A 19,980-nucleotide genomic window follows, 5' to 3' on the forward strand; every position below is an offset into this window, starting at 1 on the left:
TTGGGGTCTATCTGAACTCAGCTAAGTTTGAATTCAGGATTTCCTCATGTGAATCACACCTCTGCCCGTTTTCCTGACCAGCAAAAATTGTATCTGTTGGAAGCAGGGGCAGGATTTCTACATTCACCTCCCACTGCCACCTTAGTCTTTGGAGTCTTCCTGACTATTCAGAATTCCACCCTTTGAGCGGTATGCATTCAAATTTTTTTTTTGTTTCCTTAGATTCTGCGAATCTGTACCAGGTACACCCCTGACCAGGACACCATGACTTTTTCTGATGGCCTTACCTTGAACAGGACACAGATGCATAACGCCGGCTTTGGTCCCCTCACTGATCTGGTTTTTGCGTTCGCCAATCAACTACTACCACTGGAGATGGATGATGCAGAGACCGGACTCCTGAGTGCTATCTGCCTCATATGTGGAGGTAAAGGAGATAAATACTATGATGACACACATTTCATCTTTTAGACTAGAGCTGCAGATAGTAATTCCAGCATATTGTACTATGATGTAATACATTAGTACACACGAACATGATAACTTTGCTTCATAACAAATATTGGTAAATTAGTCATAGCATTGTTTTTCCTTTCCGGGATAAGGCCAGCATTTATTGTCCATAACTAATTGTTCTGGAGAAGATAGCAGTGATGTCTTTTTCTTTCTAATACACCCATACAGTGGTAATAGGAAGGGAGTTTGAATCAACTCCAGTGAAGGAAAGGCAATATAGTTCCATGTCAATGTAACGGTGCAAGTGGAGTAAACATAGGAGAACATCAAGAGAACAATGATCATAGTGTAGTAATGTTTACAATATGAGAATAATAATCTAAATCCCAAATTAATTTATTGGTGGGGGGTGGGTCCAACTAAAGAATAGTGAATTAGGAAAAAATAGAGGCGACAATAGAATGCAACATTTAAAGCAGAGATACATATAGTTCAGGAAAAAAATATATTCCATTAATAAATAAGAAAAATTAGCTTTTCTTTTATTTGTTCATGGGATGTGGACTTTGCTGATCTGGCCAATGTTCATTGCCATCCTTATTGCCTGGAGAGTAATTGAGATTCAGACAAATTCCTGTATGGAATCACATGCAGGCCAGACCGAGTAAAGATGGCACATTTCCTTCCCTAAAGAACATCAGTGAATCAGATGGGGTTTTCAGACTATTGGCAAAAGTTTCATGGTCATCATTAGACTCTTAATCCCAAATTTTTATAAATTACAGAATTATTGCAGCATTTGAAACTGGGTCCTCAGCACATTACCTGGGTCTCTGGATTAATCATACCACTGGGCCCTTGCCTCCCTGTTGCCAAAGCTAAACTGAATCTGAAGAAAGAGGGATATGCAAAGATTTTGGAGAAGGAGCCAAAGTAGGTCATTTGGCCCATTGAGTCTGCTCTGCCATTCACTAACATCCTGTCTGCATTCCCTCCCCACCCCCTAAAACCTTTCACCTCCTCCCTTGCTTACCAAGAATCTGTCCACATCTACCTTATAAATATTCAAAGATTCTATTTCTGACACTCTTTCAGGAAGAGAGTTCCAAAGACCCTCAGCCCTCTGTGGTAAAAAAAGATTTGCCTCATCTCTGTCTTAAATGGGTGTCCTTGTATATTTAAATAGTGACCCCTTATTCTAGATTGTAAGGGAAGGCAATCCTTTCCATGTTTAATAAAGGCAAAATATTGTAAATGCTGGAAATCAGAAACAAACGGGGAATGCTGTAGAAACTCTGCAAGTCTGGCAACATCTCTGGAGAGAAACAGAGTTAATGTTCTCAGTCTGGTATGACTCTTCTTCAGAGTTGGTTTCTTAGATTCTGAGGAAGTCACACCACACCCAAAACATTACCCTTTTCCTCTCTCCACAGATGATGTGAAATGTTTCCACATCTATCCTGGCAGTACCTTCCATGATCATTTGTGTCATCTCATCTCTTCCTCTTCTAAACTCCAGCAGTTAGAAGCTTAGTCTATTCAACCTTGTCTCATAAGGCAACCCTCCCCCACCAGCTTTCCAGGGAAATAGTTTAGTAACCTTCTCTGTGCATGAAGTTCTATTTTAAAATCTGATCATGATTTTCCATCCAGGGCATTCATGGAAAATAGATGAAGGACATGTTTTATCTTTTACCAACATAAAACACTAAACAATTCCCCTGAGTAGACATCAGCCGTTTCCCAGACTGCCAGCTCTAGACTCAAATGATTGTTGAGCTGATTAATAGCAATGTGGATCCCTACTTCTAAGTAAATAATAAATATTGATAACACTGGGCTTTTTTACTTCATGGTTTAGTTTTAGCCTTCACTGTAATTTGAAGCCATGGTTCCCCTTTGCAAAGAACGTTGAAAACAACTGACATTGGCAGGGTATTTTAATTTAGTGCTTGCTATCTTTACAGGCAAGAGTTGATGGTAATGGTGCTCTCCAGTCTGTAGGCAGAGTACCATTTTAATTAAAGATCGTGTGAACAGAGGAAAATGTAACCGAGATGCTCATCTGATAGAGACAGCTCCGCCTCTTGCACATATAAGCACAGTAAAAGGAGCAGAAATATGAGACAACTTGCTACAACATATTTGCATTTGTAAGCACCTTTTATTTTCACAGAGTGGAGGAATATATTGGAATCCTATCCTGTTGGCAGGAATTTGATGTGTGTTACATAAAAGGGGAAAGGTCAGCTTAAGACACTTGTTTAAATGCCCACTGTTTGAAATCAAGTGTACCCATAGATTGATATGGGCTAGGGTAACATTTCTGCCATGGTATGGCTTAAGGAAATAAATAAATTAAAGAATTAATAGAACATTTGTGGTTGTGACTGTCAGAAGTAACAGATAATAGTCAGAATTATTCAAAAGTTTCTTTCAGCAAACTATATGAAAAGGATTGGAAAGCTACTTTGAAGTCATTTCCAAGCTTTGGTAAAAGTAAGGAGATCCTGAGCAAGTGAATGTCTTTGACTTATCTCTGAACTCTACTGTACATCATTTTCTGTTCCTACCCTCACCCTTCTTCCTCTCTCAAACTTTCCTTCCCAGTCCCCTACCCTCCCTTCACCCAGCTCTCTCCTCATCAAACTTTGCTTCCCACTCCCACATTTTCATTGCTCCCTAAACTCTCAAACTTTCTGTCCTTTTATCCCATTCCCTGCTTTTTCCTCACTGTTTCTCTCAAACATTCTCTCTACATCTCGTTCTAATCTGTTTCATTCCCTCTGAAGCTGTTCCTCCCTGCCATCGTCCCGATCACGTCTCTTTGTTTTCCCTACCTGCTTATTACAGAGAAGGCTGTGTAGCTCATGAAATCAAAACTGAGTTTTGCTCGAATACTATGATCTGAAACAAATTCAACTGCCCTGTTCTCTCCTCATAGCCTTCTATCCATCTCTGCTTCAAATAATTAAATAATTCCATAAAAATGTATCTGCCTCAATGACGCTGCAGCAAAGTATTCTTTGCCACAGTTACCTTCTGCATAAAACCATTTTCCTGACCTCCTCCATCACTATCAGTGACTATTTTAAATTAGTGATCTCCCTCACTCTTCTACTATAGCAACTTCACTTCTCCATTCATAATTGTGACACCTAATATTAGAATGCTGAAAATGTAAACGCAATATGTTGAAAAAATCTCAGCCTGTTGGCCAGCATTTGACAAAGTATTTAAATCCTGTTCTTGCAAGAAGTAGGAAATTATTCAGCCTTCAACATTGTAATGAAAACAAAAATGTAAAATAAAATAAAAATGTAAAATAAAAAACATGTAAGGAAAAAGAGCACTCATGACAAATGGGCTGTTGCACTAATTTGTTTGTTCTAATTTAATCCAACACTTCACTTTAAGTCCACTGTAAGCCAGCACTAAACGTGTAAGAGAGCTGCAATGTTGTAAAATAATACCATGATTGTTTAACAGGTCTGTAATCACAGTAATATACGGTAAACTGGTTAATTACACAGATATAATAATTTATTGATAATGTTTCAAAAATGTTATTGGCGAAGGAGAACCTTGAGGGAATGCAATAAAGATTTACTAGAATCTTATCTGGATGCCAAAAATTAAATGGTGAGGAAAGTTTACATAATATATGGTTAGAATTTAGAAGGTTAATTGATGATTTGATCTAAATTTGCAAGATTGGAAAGGTAGAAACTATTTCCAAATGTTAGGGAGTCTGATTTAAGAGCAACATTGGTGAAAAATTCAAGTCTGGCCTTTCAGGAGTGAAGTTAAGAAACACCACTTCATACAAAGGTTGCTAGAAATTTGAAACTTTCTTCAGCAAATGGTGACTATCAGCTATTAATTTTAAACCTGAGATAAAACATTTGTAACTATGGGTATTTAGGTTTACTGAATTAAGTCACAAGTCAGTGGCAATCTTACTAAAAGGTAGAACGGGTATATAAGAAAAGTTACCAGTTTCTGTGTAGTACAGAACTAAATATACCTTTGCCAGAAGTGACATATGTTCATTAGCAGGTAGCTGTTTTTTTCAAACAAAATGAATATTGTCAAGTTTTACATTGGTTTTTGGGGTTACCGAGGAGTTTGGGAAACCTAAAGTTCATTTTGTTTTAATCATGACATAGCTTCAGCTCATCAGAGTTGACTTGCCAACCATCATTACTGTTTCTTCCTACAACAGAAACTGTAATCATTTGAAATTTGGCATTCTAGCATTTGTCCTGATACAATAGCTCTCTCTTCCAGCAATATCCAGTTTACTAATTTTTGAATCATTTTAGGCAGCTTCATTCCCATTTTCCTGGAAAGTATTAACCCTGATTGAGACTCAAACTCTGTTTATGTCTTTTGATATCTTGTCCAAATGTTAATTACACGTGTTTAGACAGTGAGTGTTGATGCACTCTTTGCCAGTGTTCTGGAGACCATAGTAAAATACTATGCCCACTCTTTCACTCTGTCTAGACATACACACTTTCAGATGACGTTGCTAGCTGGAGTGGGCTGCTATTTCTCCTCCCTAAGCTCAGGAAAGCCAATGCAAAATGTAGCAATGCATACTGCTGATACCCCAAACTCAACAAAGATCAGAAATTGGACCTTTGACTTGCTGATTTTTTCAGAGCACTGCCCTTAACCATTAGAGAAGATTCTAAATTACATTATCATTTAAAAAAAAATCTAGTGATGGTTAAAACAAAGCAGTACTTTTCTTAAGAAAATATTAGCTGTCTGTGAAGTTTTTGCTATAATAGAAAAATAACTTTTTATAGAAATAAATTACAGCACTGCCAGTAAAGACTGCCTTGGAAATGTTTCAGCTTTGTTAAATAGAAAGTTATAATTTACAGCAAACTCTTCAGCTAAGATGTTGCTCACTTGAAGCAAATTCTTTATCTTACGATATAAGGAATCCTCAATGTTTAAGCTGTAGACCGGAGGCTAACCTAACAACTTAATTAATGCCCACATTTCCTTGATGCTTTTCCAGCATCAGAAATCTTACAAAAGATAGGATGGCAGATGTGGTAAGCAAAAAAATCTCAAAGTAGGCCATATTCACCTGAACTGAGGATGAGTTGTGTTACTTGCCTGAGATATTGTACACTGGGGTTGAGGGATTTCCCATCAGGTACAGGGATTTGTTCCTCTTCATTACACCAAAATGATAGCACCTTCTCCCAGCCCAAAAGAGCATTGCTGCCTCCTCTAAGTAAAAAATGAGGTCTGCAGATGCTGGAGATCACAGCTGCAAATGTGTTGCTGGTCAAAGCACAGCAGGCCAGGCAGCATCTCAGGAATAGAGAATTCGACGTTTCGAGCATAAGCCCTTCATCAGGAATCCGAAACGTCGAATTCTCTATTCCTGAGATGCTGCCTGGCCTGCTGTGCTTTGACCAGCAACACATTTGCAGTTGCTGCCTCCTCTCCCCACTAAACCTTTGAAGGACAGGCATCTTCTGTCCATGCTATTACTGGACCCTGTCCAATACATACAAGTTCCGCTCACACACAACCTTTCATCTCCACTCCAGTCTAAGTGGGGATGTGAGTTATCATAAGATGCAAAGATATTTCAAGATGATTTGGAGAGGCAATAAGTGGGCCAGATTTGACAGGTGGAATACAATGTGAAGAAATGTGAGGTTATCTTTGAGAGGTTTTGGTAGGGAACACAGAAATGCTGAGTATTTCTTAAATGATGAGAAGCCCAGATGTGTTGGACTTCAAAGAGATTTGATTGTCCTTGTTCATGAGTCACTGCAAGTTAGCGTGCAAATACAACAAGCAATTAAGAAGGAAAATAACATGTTGACCTTTTATAGAAGACAACTTGATTATAGGAGTAAAAATATCTTACTATGATAGTATAAAGCCTTGTTGAAACCACTCCCTAGGGCATTATGTGCTGTTTTGACTTCTTTACCGTTGAAAGGACATTCTTGTCGTAGAGAGAATGCAATGAATGTTCATCAAACTAATTCTTGAGATAGACAGATTGTCATATGAGCAAAAAAATTAAATAAATTGCATGGTTATTCTCTGGAGTGTAGAAGAATTATATATGATCTCATTAAAACGTATAAAATTCTGACATGGACTGACAAGTAGATGCAAGAAGTATGTTTCCTCTCCCTTGAGGATATAAAACCAGGCCCAGTCTCAGAATGATAGGCAGGCTATTTGAGGTGGTGAATCTTTGGCATTCTCTCTCCCAGGCCATGTGGAGACTCAGTTGTTGAGTATGTTCAAGACTGAGACTAACAGACTTCTACATATTAAAAACACCAAGAGATGTGGGGGTAGTGCAGGAATATGTTGGTGAAGTAGAGGATCAGCCATGATCTCAAATGAGGGGGTTCAAAGGGCTGAGCACCCTTCCCCTGCTTCTAGTTCTTACATTTTTATAGCTTCACTCTACCAAGTAACACAGCCATCTCCAATCTCATCACATACTACAGAAACAAAACATCACATGCTATAGATAGGATGTTGCGAAACTTGAAAGGATTCCGAAAGGATTTACAAGGATGTTGCCAGGGTTGGAGGATTTGAGTTATAGGGGGAGGCTGAATAAAATGGGGCTATGTTCCCTGAAGCATCAGAGGCTGAGGGGTAATCTTATAGAGATTTAGAAAATTATAGGGGGCATGGATAGGGTAAATAGACAGGGTCTTTTCCCCGGGGTGGGGATTCAAAAACTAGAGAGCATAGGATTAAGGTGAGAAGGGAAGGATTTAAAAGGGACCTAAGGGGCATTTTCTTCATGCAGAGGGTGGTCCTTTGGAATGAGCTGCCAGAGGGAGTGGTGAAGGTTGGTACAATTACAGCATTTAAAAGGCATCTGAATGGGTATATGAATTGGAAGTGTTTAAAAGGGTGTGAGCCAAATGCTGGAAAACAGAACTAGATTTGTTTAGGATATCTGGTTACCATGGACCGAAGGGTCTGTTTCCATGATGTATGGCTCTATGACTCTATCTAACCCTACTGCACTTTGAGGAACACAGTCACATTTAGCTTCACTACATCCTTGAAGGAACATACTGCTCACCCTACTACAGAGAAATGCAGCAAACACCAAAACAATCCGCATCCCACCAAACATATCTTCCAACTAATAAATCAGCTGGGAGCCCATTGCTCAGGTTATTGAGGGTGTGCCATTAAACAGTGATTAACAAGCATTGGCTGCTGTCTACCTTTTGAAGTTTGATTTGTTTCAGACTTAGAAATATTTCAGTTCTGTTGAATATTAAATGACTTAAACTAATTCTTTATCTTCAATCAGTTTTGTTTATCAGCCTAACCTGCTTTAGGCAAATACTGTAACTTTAATAATGCTCTAGAATTCTTCCAAAAGTTAAGGTGTACAGATTGGTAGTTTTTTTAAAAAAGGATTATTAGACAAAAAGGATTTTTAAAAAAGGATTATTAGACTAAAAGCAAGAGAGTTTAACATTTGTAACAGATATGCATGTTTATTCATAGAGTTGCTGAGCCACGTACAGCAGAAAGTTTAATCTTCTGTCTACACTCATTTAGCTGATCTTGACTAAAGTTGGGCTTGGGGATGCTGCAGTTGCTCTCAATTATCCTGGGTTTCAGGAGAAGAAAATCAGCCAAGGTTCCTGCTATCCAGAATTCCTGCTGGAAAGCCTCTGTTTGATACCAGATGTGTAGAAAATTTGGATTCCACACCTCTTCACTTTGAATCACATGTTAACAACTCCATGACTTAGAGATATCTGCTCAGGGGGACGTATTGCTGGCATGGTCAACACAATCAACAGAGGACACTGAAAGGCAATGGCAACGAGGGGAAATACCAGAAAGGCAAAGTGTAATTGTTACAATAGGACAGCTGAATTTTAAAAACTAAAACAGTGCACACATTGGGAAGTAGGGCTTGGTGTTCTGTTTTTAACAGTGTTCTTTTGTTTGATGACGTCAGCAATCAGTGGAGGAGTAAATCCTTTGCTGTTGGTGGAAGAATATGCTACCAGAAACTGAGCAAATTGGCTTGACAGTGCCGTGTTAATTTGCTCACTGTTTCCTCCCCTGCATTGAGGTGTCTACTTGCATTGTAAAAGAGATGAACTCCTGCAATAAAAAAGTGGAGGCAGGGAAAGCTGGTCTGGCACTGGTGAATTCCGTTTGAAGATCAAAATACGACACAGCCTTGTTTTTTTTTAAATCTGGTCCCTGAGGTTTTGCTTCAAATTTACTTTGTTCCATCTAAATGCTGTCTGCAGGACTTCAGAGGTACAGCAATGAGATACAATCAAAGTGTAATGCTAACATCCTGATTTGAACAAAAGATTACCTTTTCATGGCTACATGAGCAATTTGGTCCAGTTGGTAGTCAGCAGAGGGGTAACAGTCAGGATTTATTTGCTAACCAATCATATAAATCCATGAACTGGTGGTTTCATAACGTGGATTGGTGGTTGGAAAAATAGCCTCTCTCAACAAGTTTTGTTTAACATAGGAGAGAATTACTATAGGCATATGTCCCCCTCTGGTGTTTGTAACATATGGCTTTATTAGAACATAAATTGACATTTCATCTGTTGGCAGGTATTTAACTAACTAAAGGGAAACACAGTCAACAAAATGTAAGCAACTCTACAAATAGAAATTAAAACAAAACTTGTCATGAATAAATATTAACCCTTTTACCTCTTTTATGGCTCAATTGGTAGCCTTGTCAGCTCAGAGGGTTGTGCGTTAAAATCCCACTCTATGGTTTGAGAGTAGAATCTAACCTGACACTTGCAGGTATTTCTGCATTTGTGGAAGTGAGGCCCTCAGATGAGCTGCAAGAGGTCAGCATTCTATAGTTAAGATGGATGTACAGATTTCTGAAGGTGAAAGGCTTGTTCCCAGTGACGTGGGGCAATTCATCAACATGCGAAACAAATTGACTGGTCATTCATCTCATTGTTGCCATGGGGCTACACTCCATTTTGGTTTTCATATTTAAGGAAGATGTACTTGCATTGGAGGTGGGACAGTGGAGATTCACTGAAATGGTTCCCAGGTTGAGAAGGTTGTCCTAGGATGAGAGGTTTAGTAAGTTAGACCTAAATTCTTTGAAGTTTAGAAGATTGAGAGATGGTTTCATTGAAATGTATGAGATTCTGAAAGGGCTTGACTGGGTTAACCCTGGGAAGTTGTTTCCTCTGCCCGAATGTAGAATGGCCAGAGGACAGCAGGACTTTTGGTTCCAAGAATAAGGAGGTGGTCATTTAAAGGAGTGAGGAGAAAATTCTTCACTGCGTGTTTTAAATCATTTGAATTCTCTATTGTACAGTGTTGTGGATGGTTTATCATTGAGTAGATCTAAATATGACATGGACAGACACCTGATCCTTTGGGATCAGGGAGCAGGTTCCTTGACCCATATGATCTACTCCTCCTATTTCATCTATTCATTTCATCTTCTAGAATCAATCCTCTATTTTTCTACAACTCTGGGTATACTAAGAGACATTATTTTAAGCCTCTGTATAAATTAAACTTATTTCCTATATGTAGCCTTGGGGCAAGAGTCAAGATATAGCTCCAGACCTCAAATGATACCTCTGGGTTAATGAACCAAAAGTCAATCTGAGCTCCTGCTCCTGCTCCTGATTACTGCCATGGAGTCAGGCGGTGGGTGATAAAGCATCAAGGTTCACTGTTCAGTTTCCTCCAGTTATCAGGTTGCTGCTCTTCATGGTCTATATTCAGAATGACAACTTAGGTAAAGCGCTAGAAGAATCATTGATACTTTAAAAATTACCCTTGAAGGAGTGAATGTCTTTCAAAAGAGAAATGAAAATGGTTGGTGAGAACTTAAAGGAGGTGGGGAGGGGGTGGTGGTGAAGAAGGAGTGTATGTAAGATACAGCTTGCATCTGAATCAGGTTGCCCAGAGGGTATGGGACACACATGAAAGATTGTTATGCATCTGCCGGGAGGACTATCCAACACATATTCTTTGAACACTATCCTTTAAACTACTGGGATTTGGCTTTGAATCCGGTCCAGGCACATGAGACAATAGTCTCCTTTCGGACTCATGGCTATTCGAGTCATAGAATTATGCAGCATGGAAACAAACCCTTTGGTCCAACATGTCCATACCAACCAAGTTTCCCAAACAATATTAGTCCCATTTGCCTGCATTTGGCCTATATTCCTCTAAACCTTTCCTATTCATGTACCTGTCTAAATGTATTTTAAATATTGTAACTATACCTGCGTCTTCCTCTGTCAGTTCATTCCATATGTGAACCAATTTGTCCTCCTACTTATTGGCTTTACCATATGTTAACATTCTGATATTCGTGGATAAGATTGTCGTAATCCCTGGACAGTAATATTCAATAATGTCTCCCCATTTTAAACACTTTTTTTTCCTCCTCTTCCTACGAATGTGAATAACATTTCGCCACATTAAATTCGATCTGTCAATGTTTTAAATATAATTCACACGTTACAGACTGCAAAGTAGATGATAGGGAACAAAGCATAAACACATTCTCCATTCAAATCCCTGTGGGTTCATGTCTTTCATCAGGGACTGACCTTGAAATAGTTACTGCAAGGGTATTGTCATGGAATTCTGTTTGCAAGCAGCGGTTAGTTTATAAGAATAAAAGTTTGTGAAATATATAACTGTCTGTAATTTGATTTGAGTTTTTGACTGTTCTCTTTGGAGGGCACCTGCAAAATTCTCCCTAAATCTGTTCATAGTGAAAACTGAAGTTTTGTCGACTCCTAAAGGAGTATTGCTGTCTTTTAGAAATTTTAGGAAAGCTGTTGAATTCCACACTGCCTCATTCCCTCGCTTATACACCCCAAAATGTCTTGTCCAATTCCCAATAAGTGCTGAAATGGCCTATGAAGAGGTAAAATTGCTTTTCACAACTTATAGATAAGACAACTGAAAAATCAGCATGGATTTCTCAATGTTTGTAACGCCCTGTTGGAACAGGCAGGTGTATGTGCATAGCAGATGAGAACAGAATTGGCCTTGGTCATGATGCACACCCCTGCTGAGTAATCATGGAGTCATACAGCACGAAAACAGACCCTTCGGTCCAACCCGTCCATGCCGACCAGATATCCCAACCCAATCTAGTCCCACCTGCCTGCACTTGGCTCATATCCCTCCAAACCTTTCTTATTCATGTACTTATCCAAATATCTTTTAAATGTTATAACTGTACTTGTATCCACCACTTCCTCTGGCAGTTCATTCCATACATAAACCACTGTCAGTGTAAAGAGGCCGCCCCTCATGTCCTTTTTAAAGCTTTCTCCTCTCATCTTGAAAATCTGTGCCCTTCATGATTTTATATACTTTTATAAGCTCATTGGCATTTATTCTCAACTCTAGCTCCTCTGATCTGTCTTTATCTCACTCTACCATTTTAGCCCTCTATAGTGGGCGGCATGGTAGCACAGTGGTTAGCACTGCTGCCTTACAGCGCCAGAGACCCGAGTTCAATTCCCCCTCAAGCGACTAACTGTGTGGAGTTTGTACGTTCTCCCCGTGTCTGCGTGGGTATCCTCCGGGTGCTCCGGTTTCCTCCCACAATCCAAAGATGTGCGGGTCATGTGAATTTGCCATGCTAAATTGCCCGTAGTGTTAGATAAGGGGTAAATGTAGGGGTATGGGTGGGTTGCGCTTCGGCGGGTCATTGTGGACTTGTTGGGCCGAAGGGCCTGTTTCCATATTGTAAGTAATCTAATCTAATTCCCAGCTTCTTTTGCATCCTTCTTTCCCATTGGTTGTCCAGTTTAACCAGAAATGCATCTAAATTAATCATTAGGGTTAACCTTTATCATACCACTGTCCTTGGTGCCTGCATTCTGTTCATGGAAATATTGGAGCAGGTGACAAAGCTTTTATTCAAAAAGGCAGACATTAAAAAACAACTTAAGAAAAGGAGAGAAAGGCAGTCAGTTGTGTAATAGACAGATTCAGGAATATATAAGGACTCAGAACTACAGCAGCGGATCACAGAGGGTTCTGAGTCTGATAGAGGTGAGAGAGATCGAGGAAGAACCTCATTGGTAGATTTGGAAACAAAGGTGACATTTCGAAATTTGGCATATGCCAGACTGGGAGCCAGTGTCGACTGACAAGCAACCAATTCATTGACAAATGAGGCCAAGCGCAAGTTAAGATTCAGGAAGTACAGAGTGTGGTGCTGGAAAAGCACAGCAGGTCAGGCAGCATCCAAGGAGCAGTAGAGTCGAAGTTTCGGGTAAAAGCCCTTCAGGATTCCCGATGAAGGCCTTATGCCCGAAATGTCGACTCCCCTGCTCCTCGGATGCTGCCTGACTTGCTGTGCTTTTCCAGCACCGCACTCCCGACTCTGATCTCCAGCATCTGCAGTCCTCACTTTCTCCTTTAGGAAGTACAGTACTGTCACAACTGCTGCATGCTCTGTCCATGTTAAACATACTGATTGTGAGAGGTTGACTGAAGCATTTGGGAATATAACACTTGCTGATAGTAATGTGCTTTTATTTTGTAGACCGTCAGGACCTGGAGGAGCCAGAGAAAGTGGACAAGCTGCAGGAACCATTGTTAGAAGCTCTAAAGATCTATGTGAGGAAAAGGAGGCCAAACAAGCCACACATGTTCCCGAAAATGCTGATGAAGATTACAGATCTGCGCAGCATCAGTGCCAAAGGTGAGTGTGTTGGAGGCCATTGAGAAACACAACCACAACAACATAGAAGGGTACCATGACAATCTCATCAGGACTGAGAAGCGCGTCACTGGGAGGGGGGGCCTAACAAAATCATTGTAGTTCAGTGAGAATAAGGCCACCCATTTCTCAGCCATTGCATTATACCAGATGCTGTGCATCAACTGATTGCAGATTTAGTCTCCTCCCTGACGTGTCTGATCAAGTTCAGAATATTGCTAAATGCAAGGCATCACAGAATAACTAAAATCAGAGCTTTGTCTTGCAGTCGACAGGATTGACACACAAGAAACAAGCTTGGAAAGGGAGCACCAATTTATACAGCATGAGAAGAGGATGCTGTTTGGTTGCACTATGGCTGGCATGGAGAGGCAATAGAAGATGTTAACCATCAGTCTTCATTCCAAGTATACATTAATACCACTTGGAGGCTGTGAAAGGCTGATATTATTTCATACCCTCAGGTCATAAATCTTTAAATGGCTGTATTCTTTAAAATTGACTTCTCACTTTGTGTAAAGCACCCTTAAAGACGTCCCATGCCGCCACATGAGCAGCACCTGAATCTGAGCAATGCACAGTTACAGGATACTGCCCCAATTATGTGTAATGGAGGAGATAGTGGTGTCATGATGATGTCACTGGGCTAGTCATCCAGAGGCCTCAGTTATGGTTCTCTGGACATGGGTTCACATTGACCCATGGCAGCTGACAGAATTTAAATTCACAAAGCTTGGAGATGGAAAATGGTCTCCATAGTGGCAGCTATGAAACAAGATCAATTGTTGTAAAAACCTGTCTGGTTCACTAATATCCTTTAGTGAAGGAAGTCTGCTGTCCTTATCCAGACCGGAGTACATGTGATTTCAGCCCAACAGCACTGCAGTTGACTTTTAACTGTCGTCCGGAATGGCTGGATAAGGCACTCTGTCCAAAAACATGTGCCGACCCATCCAGTAACATCAGCACCGCAGGTACTGTTAATAAAGCCGAGCCCCATTGCAAGCCTGATTGGAAACTCGATCCCTGCTTCTCTCGCACAGTGTTTGGATGCAACACTTAACATCACCCACTATCATCAATAATAACCAGTTACGTATATCAAACCTCTTTGACATAAAGAACATCATACTAATTTATAAATTAAAGGAAAGGAAAATTAAATTATGAAGACTACTGAATGAAAATTATTACTCATTATTATGATGATCACAAATTGCAATGAAACAGGTGGCAAAAATTTTCTTTATTTGTTCACAGGATGTGGACATCACTGGTTAGGCCTAGAGGGAAGTGTCACCCTCATTGATGGGGAGGTCTAGAGTCATATGTAGACCAGACCAGGTGAAAGTGAGAGGTTCCCTTCCCTAAAGGACCTGAATGAACTGGATGAGATTTTTTTAAAATGACAATTGACAGTGGTTACATGGTCACCATTCGGTCAACTTTTTAACTCCAATTTTTATTGAATTTAAATTTCTCCATCCGTCATGGTGGAATTCAAACCCATTTTTCAAAACATTTGTCTGGACCCTTGTACTAGACCAGTGACAAAACCATTAGGCCACTCCAAATTATTGGTACCCCATTTACAAACATAGGATCCCTACAATGTGGAGGCAGGCCATTCAGCCCATCAAAGCCACATCGACCCTGTGAATAGCATCCCACCCCCACTACCCTCACCCTGTAACCCTGCATTTCCATGGCTAATCCAGCTAATCACATCTCTGGATACTATGGGCAATTTAACATCCACCTAACCTGCATATTTTTGGAGAACCCTGTGCTTTGATGGAGTCCCCCAACATTGTCAGTGCCAGCCTCTGATATGTGGTAATAAATTGCTCAAGCGTCACTGCAAACCTTTTTTTCTCCATTTCTTTGTCTCATGGTTGCATGTGTTTTTTCTCTCTCTCTCTCTCTCTCTCCTTTGTTCCTAGGAGCTGAGCGGGTCATCACCCTCAAAATGGAGATCCCTGGATCCATGCCACCGCTCATTCAGGAAATGCTGGAGAATTCTGACGGAATTGATCCTTCCTCCTCACCTTGCAGTAAAGGCAGTGCTGCGCGTGCATGCAGCAGCCCGAGCATGTCCCCGAGCTCTGCCAGCAGCAGTCCAAACACTCAGTCACCATAGCTTCCAGAGAAGGAGCAAGTGAGTTAGACTGTCACTCACATGGACGCTTGGCGTGAGGGTGAAATGTTCACAGGAGAGCCACAGTATTGTTTGCCACGTACTCTGCAGCTTGTGGAAGGCGTTTCGGACTGAGTTGGAGCTTACACACTGTGCATAACCACGCTGGAAGCTCTTTCAAACGTGCATAACTGAGATGGACGCTGAATTCAAGGCTGTGTGAACAGCTGAGGAAAAAAAACCCACATAGACACACACATGCACACGTGCACACATTTCCACACACATGCACTCAGTTATACACCCATGCCTTCCCCGTCCCTCTTAAAAATAGGAATCACCATTCTTGAAGCAGACTCTGTTCCACATTGCAAGCCTTCAGCTTCTGGTTTTAGACCACGCTTTGATTTAACGCTAGGAGAGAACTATAAGGACCATTTGTGTTAATTTTTTTTTGAAATATTTTTCCTCTCCTTTTGTTTATCTTTCATAATCTTATATAAATACTAGCTGATAGACTGGCTCACCAGCAGAAAATCCAGTAGCATCCAAAAAAACAAGGAATTCAAACAAAAAAAAGTTTATACGAATGAAACATTTCATGAATTATTTTTGTGAACTGTTAGATGGAATTTACCAGAGGAGGAAGGAAAAGCATGATGATGTCATCACATTTTTGAAATGAGTTGCATTCAAGATGGAAGATAATGAAGGTAACAAGGTTCCGCTAGGGATGTCTGTAAATATGCTGTTCTGTTTAATGTACTCACAACAGGTTTCCAAACTTTACTTTTATGCTTTTGTTAATTGGACGTTCATTTTAAGCACATTATTTCTGAGGGTAAGCACAGCTCTGAAGTACCGTGTAGATCTGCAATATTGTGCGCAGGCCGCTGCATAGCCGGGGAGCTATCTGTGCATGTGCACTAACATACTAGGGTCCCACCTCGCGCCCCTCGCTGCAAATTAGAGTTTATTGGCAAAGATGGTGCCCTTTCCCATTCTAGGGCCGAAAGTGAGTCGTAGTTTACAGCACAGGCTGCTGGTTAACAAGGACCCTGCCTCCTTTGGCTTTAATTGACTGGATTCTGAGATTGTGTGCCAACTCCGGTTGTTTTGAAGTACATCAGTGGAGGTGAGGAGCATATCTTGTCAACTAAACGCTTCCTCGTCCTCACTGATCATGTACACCGACCTGGGAAGTTATCGGTGAATTAATTTGACTGCAGTTTACACAGGAGATTCAGTCACATTCAGCAGTGTCACTGGCAAAAAAAGGACTTTGAGTTTCTCAGGATATGACCATGGTGTACTGTGACCATTGACCAGCATAGTGCTCAGGGTGTTCTGATGGTTCATTCAAAGGAATGATCGATCGCCTTTCGAATTCACTTTGTTTGACTCTCAGTACCCTTGTTATAGTTAACGCTTTAAACCGCATTGGAATTTTTTTTTTGATATTTGAGGCTGCCGTGTTTGAATGTGCACGCAATTCTAAGAGTGAAACAGGCCTGACTGGATACAAGTGCGCTGTCATGGGCTGAGGCAAAACACCACTCCTTCAAAATTCATCGTTCCTCTGCTCTCTACCTCTCCCACCAACTCGTAAATGTCGACTGAGGTCGGGGAAATCACTCTTCCAAGAAGGCAAAAACCAAGATTGTGTTTTGTTTTCCTCTCTTTTAGACTTGAGGGGGCCTCTGAGATAACTCAACATTATTGCCCCCTCCTCATTATGCAGAGAAGGGACAGTGAGTTGCTTTCTCAAATCACTGCTAGAGGTTTACTGTGTCTGAGTGACATGGGCTGGTCCACAGCACAGATAAGACTCATCCACATTGGTGCTGGACTAGAGTCAGCTATAGGCCAGGTAAAAGTGGCAAGTTTCCTTCCCTAAAAGACTCAAGTTGAACCAGTAGAGTTTTTTTTAATGACAATCCAACAGCTTCGTGATCATTTTTTCTGGTGCCAGTGCTTTTTATGCAGATTTTTATATTTGTTTCTTGCTGTATTCAAATTTTCAAACCTACCTAGTTATATGACCTTTAATGCCAATCACCAAAGCTCACAACTGACTGGTATTGTGTGGAAAAAAAGGTAATAGACAACCGATGAAATGCAAAACAAATTGTGGGAACAATTCGGCTGAACAAGTACAAGCCAAATAAACTGAAACCATTTTCAATCAATCTGGGCTCGTCAGTGAGAAAGATTAGACCAAGTGATTGGGGTGAGTGTGGGGAGGACAAGTTATTGATGAATTTTTTTTCCATCAGTTTTGAGGTGATTATTTTGACCTTCAACCTTCTGTCAAAATTAGAAATCCATTCGCTGGTCCAAGGTCTTGCAGCATGTGAGTCTGTTTCCAGCAAAGAGCAAGGTCTTTTATTCTGCTGATGTTGAGGTCTCAGATGATGGAATTTTTTTCAGTTCTTGACTGAACGTAAATCACTTTGACAAGACAAAAACTGGGAGGATGAGGAAGCAAAGGCTGGTGTGAAGGTTAAAAGGTTGCATAAAATCGCTGGCTATCGGTCTGGGATGAGATTCAGCCAGAGCATTTTTTAAAGTTTAGATCAATTTGAGCTTTGTATGAAGACAGTGTGTAGCAGACCATCAAAGCATAATGATGTGACTGGGGGAGACCGCACTGACACCTGTCAACGAGGCTGTGCATTTAGCAGGAATGACACCCCCAGCTGCTGGTTTTTTCCTTTTGATAGTTTAAAGCAAGGCACCTCTCACCACTAGCAATCGACACTGAAATAGAGGAAGAGACGCTTTTCTGCCTGGGTGCCAGGGCCAGGGTTTCTGCGTGTGGGGTTAAATGTTTTGGTCCTGGGTGTTGCAGTCAGATGCAAGAGAACTCACAAGCCCCCATTTTCCACAGGGCTGAATAGTGATGAGCAAAGGGAGACAAAAGGAGGTGACTGGCATATGTAAGTCAGAGGTCCTTCTCCTGCAAGGTAACTCACAGCACAGTAGCAGCAGCCAAGTACAAAGAGTGTAAGATCAGTGCATTCGGTACTAACTCCAGAAGCACCCTTAGTTTTAGAAAGATCAGAAGCTCAGTTGATCTAAAATTTAACACAGTCCATATCTTGTTTGTGCTTCACTGGCATCTATCCAGCACACTGGAGAGTTATGGTGCACCCAGATTTACACTTTGCAGATTCCACCAAGTGGTTTGAACAATCCCATTTGACAATTTCAGTGGAAGTGTCCTAAAATTGGAGACCAATTAAACAATTTACTCACGATCTATAATCTCTGGAGAATGTAGCAGATGAAGAGTTAGCATCAACTATTCAACCTTTTTCCTCACAGTCCGGTGCCTATTCCAGGAAAGTAGCTATAGAAAGGTGCGAAACTAATGCCTTTTCAGCTTAAAAGTGTTTTTTTTGACGCAGATTTTATTTTTGGGCAAATTCTCCCCATCAAAATGGCTTCAGTTTTTCTTAAAAGGAGAATTCACAGCTCAGTATTAATTTTTTTATATATATATAATATTTATTGGAGTTTTAGCTCTCAGTTTGAACGACACAATCTCAGCCTTGGTCTACTTGCCTTTAGCAAACCTAAGCAAATAGTGCCACTCACTGGCCATTATTATTATTGCAAGTTCATTTTCAGTGCATGGTATGTGAGACCAAGCATCTGAAACTGCTGAAAACAGGCTCAGTGAAAAGATGGCACATTTCCCAATGAAGTCTTGCAGTCATTGAAATGTACATGGGGAAGAAGACACCTAATCCTGATTGTGACCCAGAACAGATGGGGCGCAAGTGTTTTGGGTCATTGTGAGTGAGAGATCATGAATGAAAACTTCCCTCCCTGGCTGCACTGTACGTTCCTCTTGTTCACGGATATTGTCTTATTGCTCTACCTTGTGAATGAATTCCTCCCAGCACGTCCCTTCCCCACCTTCCTCCCAGCCCAGTGACAGCACATCTGTCTCTGTGTTTGTAAGTGGCAATGTGGCCCAATTCAGTGTCATATTTTACACAATTTTTCTATTGTAAAACAGCCACCTGTGGTTTTATCAGAATAAAAGGTACAGTTACACATTTAGTTGGATCATTAACCTGACACCTCCACTGTTTATGGCAAGTTCTTGTTCTGTTCCTGGATGTGTTAGTGTACCAAGTCAGACTGTACAGTAAGATTTCCTATAATAAGGCTTTCTCTGTGCAGATGTTACTGTTAAATTTTCATGAAGTCTACTGGCAAAAGAATAAAGTTATATTTATTCTACATTGATGCAGAATGGTCTTTGTTTATACTGTAATTGTTGATTCCCTGAAATGATATGCAACTTTTCTACTTCAGTGCGATCAAGTATCAGAAGTAGGTTTGGGTAAGAAGTATTTAGATGTACACTTGCTATGGGTCAAGTACTGGAAAATGGGATTAGAATAGGTGGGTGACTGTGTGTTTTTGACCATTTCAGACTCAGTGGGTTGGAGAGCCTTTGTTCTATAGATTTCTATGACAGTGAGACTGGCCCTGATATCAGAGTCCAGTGTGAAAGGTCACAGAAAGTGCAGGTTGGGATGTATGGGTGGCCAAGCTCCAGAGTGTGCAAGTACTGCCCCCAACAGGGCAAATCCTGGCAACATCTTTCCTATAG

General features: G+C 40.7%; 1 protein-coding gene across 12 annotated transcripts in view; it reads left to right on the top strand.

The window, feature by feature from the left end:
• raraa (retinoic acid receptor, alpha a) overlaps positions 1–19,575 on the top strand; it is a 564,031-nt gene extending 544,456 nt beyond the window's left edge. For all 12 annotated transcript variants that reach the window (XM_060848780.1, XM_060848777.1, XM_060848785.1 and 9 more), the window contains 3 exons: positions 223–427; positions 13,037–13,195; positions 15,157–19,575. In XM_060848780.1, coding sequence (XP_060704763.1) covers positions 223–427; positions 13,037–13,195; positions 15,157–15,353 — 561 coding nt within the window. In that variant the 3' untranslated portion in view covers positions 15,354–19,575. The remainder of the gene's footprint in view (positions 1–222; positions 428–13,036; positions 13,196–15,156) is intronic.
• Positions 19,576–19,980: the final 405 nt, after the last annotated feature.

The sequence above is a fragment of the Hemiscyllium ocellatum genome, chromosome 32 (assembly GCF_020745735.1).
Source record: "Hemiscyllium ocellatum isolate sHemOce1 chromosome 32, sHemOce1.pat.X.cur, whole genome shotgun sequence".
Lineage (NCBI taxonomy): Eukaryota > Metazoa > Chordata > Chondrichthyes > Orectolobiformes > Hemiscylliidae > Hemiscyllium > Hemiscyllium ocellatum.